The 9,228-nt window shown below is 34.2% G+C and overlaps 1 protein-coding gene across 1 annotated transcript; it reads left to right on the top strand.

The window, feature by feature from the left end:
• The first annotated feature begins 1,199 nt into the window (after positions 1 to 1,199).
• Positions 1,200 to 7,722, top strand: LOC18027447. Its single transcript, XM_006409751.2, has 19 exons — positions 1,200 to 2,759; positions 2,843 to 2,929; positions 3,022 to 3,223; positions 3,322 to 3,436; positions 3,787 to 3,879; positions 4,188 to 4,280; positions 4,410 to 4,491; positions 4,574 to 4,633; positions 4,715 to 4,767; positions 4,870 to 5,036; positions 5,156 to 5,369; positions 5,691 to 5,748; positions 5,841 to 5,897; positions 5,983 to 6,240; positions 6,351 to 6,415; positions 6,512 to 6,568; positions 6,666 to 6,759; positions 7,030 to 7,170; positions 7,263 to 7,722. Exons 1-19 carry the CDS (start codon positions 1,497 to 1,499, stop codon positions 7,380 to 7,382), a joined length of 3,279 nt encoding a protein of 1,092 aa, XP_006409814.1. The 5' UTR covers positions 1,200 to 1,496; the 3' UTR covers positions 7,383 to 7,722.
• The last annotated feature ends 1,506 nt before the right edge of the window (positions 7,723 to 9,228 follow it).

The following is a 9,228-nucleotide window of genomic DNA, read 5'->3' as shown; positions in this document are numbered from 1 at the left end:
TCTTCTCCTTGATCCCACTACGGATGATGTCCTGATTTTTAAGAGAAAGTAAGTAATCTGAAAATTATAATTGGAGAATTTTGTATATACAACAATAGTATGTATATGTCTCTTAAACCTCCAGGATTCGGGAGAGGTGGAGCATATTTTAGACACAAGACGGAAATATAACTTATAACGATACTTAATAGAGTAGTGTTCTACTAATTTCTTTTTATAAGTATTTATATAACTTAAAACTTGTGTGTTGGATCTTATTACATGATTTATTTTAGTATTTGTATGATTTATTTCTTTGTATAAGTATTTATACAACTTAAAACTTGTGTGTTGAATTTTCTTATACAATATTTTAGTCTTAATTATTGAAAATAAAAATGTGATGTTTATGTTACAAGAATTTCAATAATCAAATTATAATAAAATTTATATAATGATTGTACCTGCGCGACGCGGACAGATACCTAGTAATAATTAAAACTGTAGAATGTAGATGAATATCAAGAACAAAACATACGATAGTCTCTTTTTTTTTAAAACATTGGGAATTTTTTTTTTTAATGAAAGAAGGCACGTCACATAAACAGCTCGACCATAACCAAAAAACACAGCATAATCTCGTTCCAAAACCCAGAAAAAAAAAACGATGTAAAAACATAGCATAAAAAACGAGCCACCAAGAAAACCAATCTACAAAGAGGTCGCTGGTTTATACTTTCTCCGAAAGAAATAGGTCTCGTAACCAAAATGGATCCCCACAAGGTCACAAGTGACATACACTCTCCCATAGTCACACTTCGAACAATAAAGCACTTTTTTACTTTCACACCACACAAAACATTTTTAGTAGTTACGACAATTGATCACATAAAGATGGTCAATCTTGTGATCGTTCCAATTAGTTCTGATGTCTCCGATGCAAAAACAACATTCAAAACACATATAGACTAAATATACTTTCAATAACCCAAACATAAATTTTCAGTTTTGCATCCTCCAAAGTATCCAAAGAGCTAAAAAAAAACTCTGCTGATTTCTAAGCACCCAAACATCAACATTACCTCTTTGACCCAACCATTCGTCAGAGGTTGAAAATCATAATAAATTAGACAAAAAATTTTGATCAAAAAAGATAAAAAAAATTAGAAAAGGTTTTGAAAAAGGAAAAAAAACATAAATTAGAAGACAAGAAGTCTCGCTTCGCCTCTTATTGCCAGAAAGAAAACCGAGACAGCCTTTCAATCTCTCTCTCTCTCTCTCTTTCCTTCTGGTGAATCTGCGGAACCCTAATTTCGTTTTTCTTCTTAGATTAGGAAAACCCTAAATCCGTTGTTGTAATCTCAATCTTTTTCCTTATGAACCCATAAGTAAATCGATGCCCTTTTTAGGTTTACGGAGATTTTCGACATTGATCTCGCGAGAGAGAAGTGAGGGTGGATTCTAAAAAAACAACAAAAAGTTTCGCTTTTTCTGATCTCTTCCCTTTTGAAAATCGAATGGCGAAAGGTACAGTCACTGGCGAGTTTGTGGTCCTTTCACAGGTTCGTACAGGTTGTAAAAGGGAGTTGCAATTCATGTTGAAATCACAGTCCGAGATCTGTGGAGGAGAGTCTTTAGGTCGCACCAGGGGAAGCAGAAATCTGAGCAGCGTCTCGAGGACGGATGCTAAGAAGAAACAGAGTCGTCTTGTTCGGAGGAGAAGCTCTGGTTTGAAGAGTGGGATAAAGAAGATGCGTCTTGTGAAAGATGAGGAAGTTGTAATGTCTGATTCTGTTGAAGAAGACGATGTTAAGAGCGACGTTGTTGATGTTGATGAAGCAAAGGCTGAATCTTTGAGTGAAGAAGAGAAGATCGAGAATGTGGTGATGAATGGTACACCGGAAGTTAGAGAGGCTGAAAAGGAAAGTTTGAGTGTGGTTGGGAGAGAAATAGTTTTGGCTTTACCTGTGAGTTTTAGCGAGTTTGCAAAACTGACTTCTAGATCTTGTCTTGTTAAGTTGGAAAGTGGTTTGGGTTATGAAAAACCAGGCAGGAGGTTGACACGGTCTATGTTGAAGTCTGAGGGTGTTAAATCCGAGTCTAATGAAGATCATGGAAGTCAAGAAAGGGAAGCTAAATGTAGTGAAAATGGCTGTGTTGATGCTTCTGCTTTAGTGGCTGATGATGAAGATCATGTTAGTCAAGAAAGGGAAGCTAAATGTAGTGAAGATGCCCGTGTTGATGCTTCTACTTTAGTGGTTGATAATGAAGATCATATAAATCAAGAAAGGGAAGCTAAATGTAGAGAAGATGGCTGTGTTGATGCTTCTACTTTAGTGGCTGATGGTGAAAATTATATAAATCAAGAAAGGGAAGCTAAATGTGATGCTTCTACTTTGGTGGCGTATGGGAGGGAAGAGGATCTTCATGAGCAAAACAGTGTGGATCCATGCCTTGGTCATACTCGAGTTGTTGATGAGAAGGCAGTGAATGATACTGTAGATAAGCCTTTGAGGAGGTTTACTAGGTCATTAGTCAAACAAGAAAGTGATTTAGAAAATCCTAATTCGCAGAATGATACCAAATTAGCAGAGTTTGGCAAGGTTGATGGGTATATTAATGATGTCGAAATAGATGATTTTCAAAGCCCTTCGGTTATAACTCCCAACAAGCGTGGAAGGCCCAAGAAATTCTTGAGGAATTTCCCGTCAAAGCTCAAAGAACTTCTGGAGTCTAGAATACTTGAGGGACTAACCGTGTACTATCTTCGAGGTGCAAAGGTAAATGATGACTTTCTTTTTGTATTCTATACGTGTAAAAGAGAAAGAGGTTTATATAGCTGATGTGTATGTCACCATCGTAGATGAGAGAGGCAGGAGCTAGAGGGCTTAAAGGAGTAATAAGAGGATCAGGCGTTTTGTGCTTTTGTATTGTCTGCAAAGGAGCTCAAGTTAGTGATATCTACTGTTCTTAAATGTATTGTAATTGGTCCTGCCTAATGCTAGCATGTTGATGTAACTTTTCTAAATTTCATTTCCGCAGGTGGTAAGTCCCGCCGTGTACGAGCAGCATGCTTCTAGCACAAACAAGCGCCCACCTGAATATATCTTACTGGAGTCTGGATGCACACTTCGTGATGTCATGAATGCATGCAAGGAAACTCCCTTTGCTGCTCTAGAAGAAAGACTTCGTGTGGTAGTTGGACCAGCTTTAAATCAATCTAGCCTGTGTTTCAGTTGCCAAGGTTGCTAATTGGTTTGTTTCAACATTGTAAAGACTGTTTTCACTTGTGTTTTTTCTCTTCTTAAAGAATTCAGACTGGTTACATCTAATTGATTGCAGGTACAATGGATGAGCCCTGTGAAACAAAGTCATTATTTCTGTGTAAATCGTGTTTGGAGAGAAAGGAACCAGAAATCCATACCAGTCCTTCTAAAGCAAATGGTGCTCTTAAGGGGTATAGCTCATCTTTCTTTATTTTCTCGCAAAATGACGTTTTCGTTGCAGCTGAATCATATAAAAGTATGATGAAAATACAGTTATTATCCTGTTCAGTTAGTTCTTTAGACTGGGTGGAAGGTAAAATGAAAAAAGTAGCAGAATTTATTTCGGAAAAGGATTTTCTAATTATCTGATGTTAATTATGAATTTATGAGTTGTGTATTCCTCTATTATACGGTTGCTCATGTAGAAATCTGTAATTACTAATATGCACAACTTTATTTTTGGGTATATCTAGTACATCATTAACTATGTTGACCTTTTATCTATTTAATTGACTATAAATCTGCCCTCAATTTCCTACAGATCGTTGAACCCAAGTATCGTTCCTCAAACTATCCTTAGTGGGTCAATATCCAGTCCTCGCCGAAGTAACAGGCAAGAACAGCCGACCACAGAGTGAGTATTGCTGTTATATGCATGGCGGCAACTATGTGATGGTTCTGCTTTCTTGTAGTTTGTTGCATTTTGTGTTTAGGCTTCCTGTTGTATTAGAAGTAGCTAGCAATATGTCATTTATATTGTGGAAACAGATTTATGAAAATCTAGTATTTAGAAATGTGTCATATCTCTTCATATATATGGTGGCCTAAGCAGACAGAATTCTGTTAGTACCAAGATACAGAAGTTTCTTCATATCGATTATATCATCATATTAGTTGACCTTAGTTTATTGCCTATACTAAATTTATCTTGGGGTTCTACAGGTCACCTGAGCCAGTTGTGGTTTCAGGAACTAGTCCGAGTGAGTCAAAATCCAGCTCAATCAAAAGCAACAGCCAAGGGAGACTAACCAGAAAGTGAGTAGTGTTGTTTTAAGTGTTAGCACTTATCCCATGTATTTATGGTTGAGTGCTAGATTGTTTGTCTTTCCTTGCTGTTCGTCATACTTATATTAGTTCTCAATCTATCTGTTGTCATTTTGAAAGGGATGTGCGGCTGCACAAACTTGTTTTTGAGGATGATGTACTGCCAGATGGGACCGAAGTGGGTTATTTTCTTGCTGGAAAGGTTAGATCTGCATGACAAATGGCTTTTTTAATAGCTCATTTTTGTAACTTCGTCTACTCCAACCACTTCGTTCATTATGCAGAAACTGCTTGTCGGCTACAAGAAGGGGTTCGGGATACATTGTTCTTGTTGCAACAAAGTGGTAAGTTGTTTAACGTCATAGTATCTTTCTGGTATTTAAATTTAGGGATCAGAATCAGCCTTTATATTTTTTATGGACCAGGTTAGCCCTTCATCGTTTGAGGCCCATGCTGGCTGTGCAAGTCGTCGGAAGCCGTAAGTTCCTTGCGACTATTTCCATATATGTATGCTTGGTAGTAAAATTCCATTTTCTGATATAATCAAACTTTAGTAACTTTATATTCTATCGATGATCAGGTTTCAGCACATTTATACAACCAATGGGGTATCTCTTCATGAGCTATCAGTAGTACTATCAATGGACGAGAGGTTTTCTATCCGTGAAAATGATGACCTTTGCAGTATCTGTAAGGATGGGGGTGAACTCTTGTGCTGTGATACATGTCCGAGATCATTTCATACAGGTTTGGTTTTATGCAATTTTCCATTTTTTTTTTGTTTGTTAGAATTCTTTAATTGCTGTTGTAAAGAGTTTTTGGAATATCTACCTGATTGAGCTTATCTCTGTTTTGGTTTTATCTAGTATGTGCTTATCTGCCAAGCCTTCCGAGTGAGAGGTGGTCCTGTAAATATTGTGTGAATATGGTTGAGAGAGAGAAGTTCGTGGAGAGCAATCAAAACGCCATTGCAGCTGGTAGAGTTCATGGAGTTGATGCAATTGCTGAGATAACCAAAAGATGCATTCGAATTGTTAGCTCCTTTGGGAGTGAGCTCCCAAGTGTATGCGTGTTATGCAGGTGAATATCGAGCTTTTTCTATTATATCAAGGATCTTTTGATTGCCTAATTAGTGTCACATTAATGAATTACCTAATTTCCTGTAACAAACCTTATAAAAATTGTAATGCGGTAGTGTAATGAGGTCTTATTTCGCTAATGTATTATTTCATGTTTCTAATACATCTGGCTTGTAGTTTTTTAATCTTTTTTAAAGGAACTTGAATGTATTGGGTTCAGAAGATGCGTATATAGCAGATGCGTATATATTGGCTGCTTCTCTCTTAATTGAAACCATTTCCTTCTGAGCTTGACATTTACTTAATATCTTCGCTGTTGCAGAGGCCATAGTTTTTGCAGGTTGGGCTTTAATTCTCGCACTGTGATTATCTGTGATCAGGTATCTTGTTTGGTCATTGCTGTATTGGGACCTCTGCCTCTTTAATTTTGCTTCAGGTTTACACCATTTTCTGTTTCTATGTTATTCCTCAGTGTGAAAAGGAGTTCCATGTTGGCTGTTTGAAAGAACATAACATTGCTGATCTCCAGGTGCTCTACATCTTTGGCTCTTTCTTTCTTTTTTTCTTTATTTTCTCTTGGGTGATAGCTCATTAAACATCCTTTGTCTTAACAGGAGTTACCTGAAGATAAATGGTTCTGTTCCCTTGGGTGCAACAAGATCAACACTTCACTGGGGGATCGGATAGTTCACGGAGAAGAGAAGCTTAGTAACGACTTTCTGAATTCTATAAGGAAGAAGCAAAAACCTAATGAAGAAAGCTGTCCAGATGAGAACACCACTCCAGACATAAGATGGAGGGTCCTTAGTGGAAAGTTGACCTCTTCAGATGATACAAAAGTGTTGCTTGCAAAGGCACTTTCTATTCTTCATGTAACTATCGCCCACATTTCAAACTCTTCCGTGTACTTTGTGCTGTTTTGTCCCTTCTATTATTTATGAGGCCTAACTCTGTTTGTCCTTGTAACCATGGTATGCTATAGGAACGGTTTGATCCTATCAGTGAATCTGGGACCCGGGGAGATCTCATTCCAGCCATGGTGTACGGGTAAGTGCAAATGTTGTAACGTCTATCACTTTATTGCATTATTGTGCATGCTCATCATACCCACTAAGCTGATGAACCACTTTGGGTGTGATACAGAAAGAAGGCAAAAGGCCAAGATTTCAGTGGCATGTACTGCACCATGTTGACTGTGGAGTAAGATTCTTCTTCTTATTTCCAGTCTATATTTTTTTTTGTGACTCCTATTTCATCTTGTTAATCTGTTTTTCATTTTTGGGTCTCGCTTGTGCAGCGAAGTGATTGTTTCCGTGGGAATCTTTAGGATTTTTGGGTCTGAACTTGCGGAACTCCCTTTAGTTGCTACCAGCAGAGACTGTCAAGGGCAGGTAAAGTAGCTTTTGATGTTGAACCTTCTTTTTTTTTGGGTTCTTTGAGAGATTTGTCTGTTCTCTATACAATGGTCAAGAATCGAACCGCTCTTACTGTCAGTTCCATACACTGCTAAGTTATACTGTGATGCATGCTTCCAAGCCATATATTTTTGCGCCTGTGTTTGTTTCAAATAGGTTGAATGTCTGAATGGTGAATTTGTAATTGTCACATGATCTTGATTTTTTCTTGGAGAGTTCATGTTCTGTTTTTTTTTTTGGCTGTAGGGTTACTTCCAGTGCCTGTTTGCTTGCATAGAGAATCTACTCGGGTCCCTAAACGTAAAACATATCGTGCTACCAGCAGCAGATGAAGCCAAATCCATATGGACTGACAAATTTGGTTTCACCAAGATGACTCAAGAGGAGGTATATTGTATATCTATCTATAAAAGTAAAGCTGATCTTATATAACTCCCAATTGAATCACATCTCTGATACACGTGTGTCTGTTCATATAGGTGAATGAATACAGAAAAGACTTCTCGGTGATGGTCTTTCATGGAACATCTATGTTGAGAAAGACAGTGCCTGCAACGAGAGCCGTGATTGGATCTAAGGAGGACAATATGGAGGAGTAAGCTCAAGGTTGTCTTTTGGTTTTTGAAAGTCGGTGACATCCGATTTGATGCCCTTTTAATTCTTGTCTTTGATCTAATTTTGGGTAGTAGACGTATTAGTGTACAGGTTTTTCCTCTAATGTGTCTTTTTCTTTACAATTTAAAAGAAAGAAAGAAAGAGAGGCACACAAAGGGTAAGCGACTTTGGTTTTGGTAGAAGAGTAGAGGACAAGTGTGAGAGTAAATGAGTCTTAAGCTATCTCTAACTGGTCTTTTGGGCATATTCTTTTGGGGGGGGGTTTATTATCTTATTATATAGGGATGAAGCTAACTTTTTGTATTATAATTCCAAAAAAAAAAAGGTGCTGAATTCCTTTTCGTTTGCACCACCACATTTACATAAATGTGTGTATTGATCCAAATCTATTCTATTAAAACATAAGCATTTTTAGTGTCTGTTTCCAAACATACCTGAATTTTTTAAAAATATTTTAGTTTATATTATATTAAATTTCGAAAATTAGTATTAATTTAGATATTGTTAGATTTCTTTAAATATAGATTATATTTAATTTAAATTTTAAATTATTTGAATTTTTTTAAATTAATTTTAATTACGAAAATATAGATTCAATTTAATTTAAAATTAAATAAAATTATAAATAAATTTATTACGAAATTTTAGATAATAATTTTAGTTATTTGAAAATTCTTTAAATACAGGTTAGATTTAATTTAAAATTTTTAATTTAAATAAAATTTTCATAATAACACAAATGGTAAATGAATATCTTATTATATTTAATCATAATCAATCGATCTTATAAAATATTCAATATTGATAAATATTTATTATACAATAATATGATTGAGCAAGTTAGAGTTATGCATTTATAATTACAGTTTTATTCGGATTAGTTTGTCAAAACATGTTAAATATTAAAAAATAATTTGAAATAATTAAACGAACTGGTTAGCCAATTCATAGATATGTAGATTGTTTATGTGTAAATCTAAATTTACATAATAACAAAGTTCATAATTAACATTAGATCAATATATATTTAATTAATTCATATCCTTATTCTACTAATATAGAAATTTATAACTATTGAAAGTTAAACATGATTACAAAATTCTTGATTTAAAAAGAAATAAATAATAAAATAAAATTTTATAAAAAATTTTATATTAGAAATAAAAATAAAAAAATCCCGTGCGGATGCACTGGGTTAAAATCCAGTATCTATTCATAATAAAAGTTGAAGTTATATGTTTTTAAAAGTGTTCATATAGTATTTAAAAAATAATTTTATTCGTTTATATCAAATATTAAAAATTAAAAAAGTTTCCAAATTTTAAAATACTGTTAATAAAATAAATATAAAAATTATGTATTAAATTTCCATTGATGAAATTAATAAAGTTTCCAAATTTTATTATTGGTTTAAAATATTATTAAAAATAAATAAATTATGTATAAAATTTATATAAATACTAAAAACTAAAATAATATTAAAATAAGAAAATTACATAAATAAATAAAAATAAATAAAATAATAAAATTTCTTTACATTTATAAATACATAGAGACGTCTAAATTTTTGTCATATAACTATAAAAAAAAATTAATTTTGTGTGTACAACCATTTTAATTAAAAAATAAAAATAAAAAAAAATAGAATTAGCTTTCGCTAAGGAATGAGTTATTACAACGTAAAATAACTAATTTGACTAATCTAACCGTAAAACTATTAGCTAAAAAAAGAATATGATGAAAGAAAATATAGACAAAACCATTACAAGACGCTCTAATGTCGAGAAAGAAGACTGTAATTTTTCAAAGTTTGGCCACCGTATTCGAGAA

The sequence above is a fragment of the Eutrema salsugineum genome, unplaced genomic scaffold, assembly GCF_000478725.1.
Source record: "Eutrema salsugineum unplaced genomic scaffold, Eutsalg1_0 scaffold_10, whole genome shotgun sequence".
Taxonomy (NCBI): domain Eukaryota; kingdom Viridiplantae; phylum Streptophyta; class Magnoliopsida; order Brassicales; family Brassicaceae; genus Eutrema; species Eutrema salsugineum.
This window is presented reverse-complemented; position numbering and strand designations above follow the sequence as displayed.

Excerpts from the sequence above, each read along its gene's own strand:
- LOC18027447 (XM_006409751.2), top strand. The coding sequence starts at position 1,497 with ATGGCGAAAGGTACAGTCACTGGCGAGTTTGTGGTCCTTTCACAGGTT. Across the intron at positions 5,749-5,840 it reads CTGTGATTATCTGTGATCAG|TGTGAAAAGGAGTTCCATGT; the intron begins GTATCTTGTTTG and ends GTTATTCCTCAG. Across the intron at positions 7,171-7,262 it reads CCAAGATGACTCAAGAGGAG|GTGAATGAATACAGAAAAGA; the intron begins GTATATTGTATA and ends CTGTTCATATAG.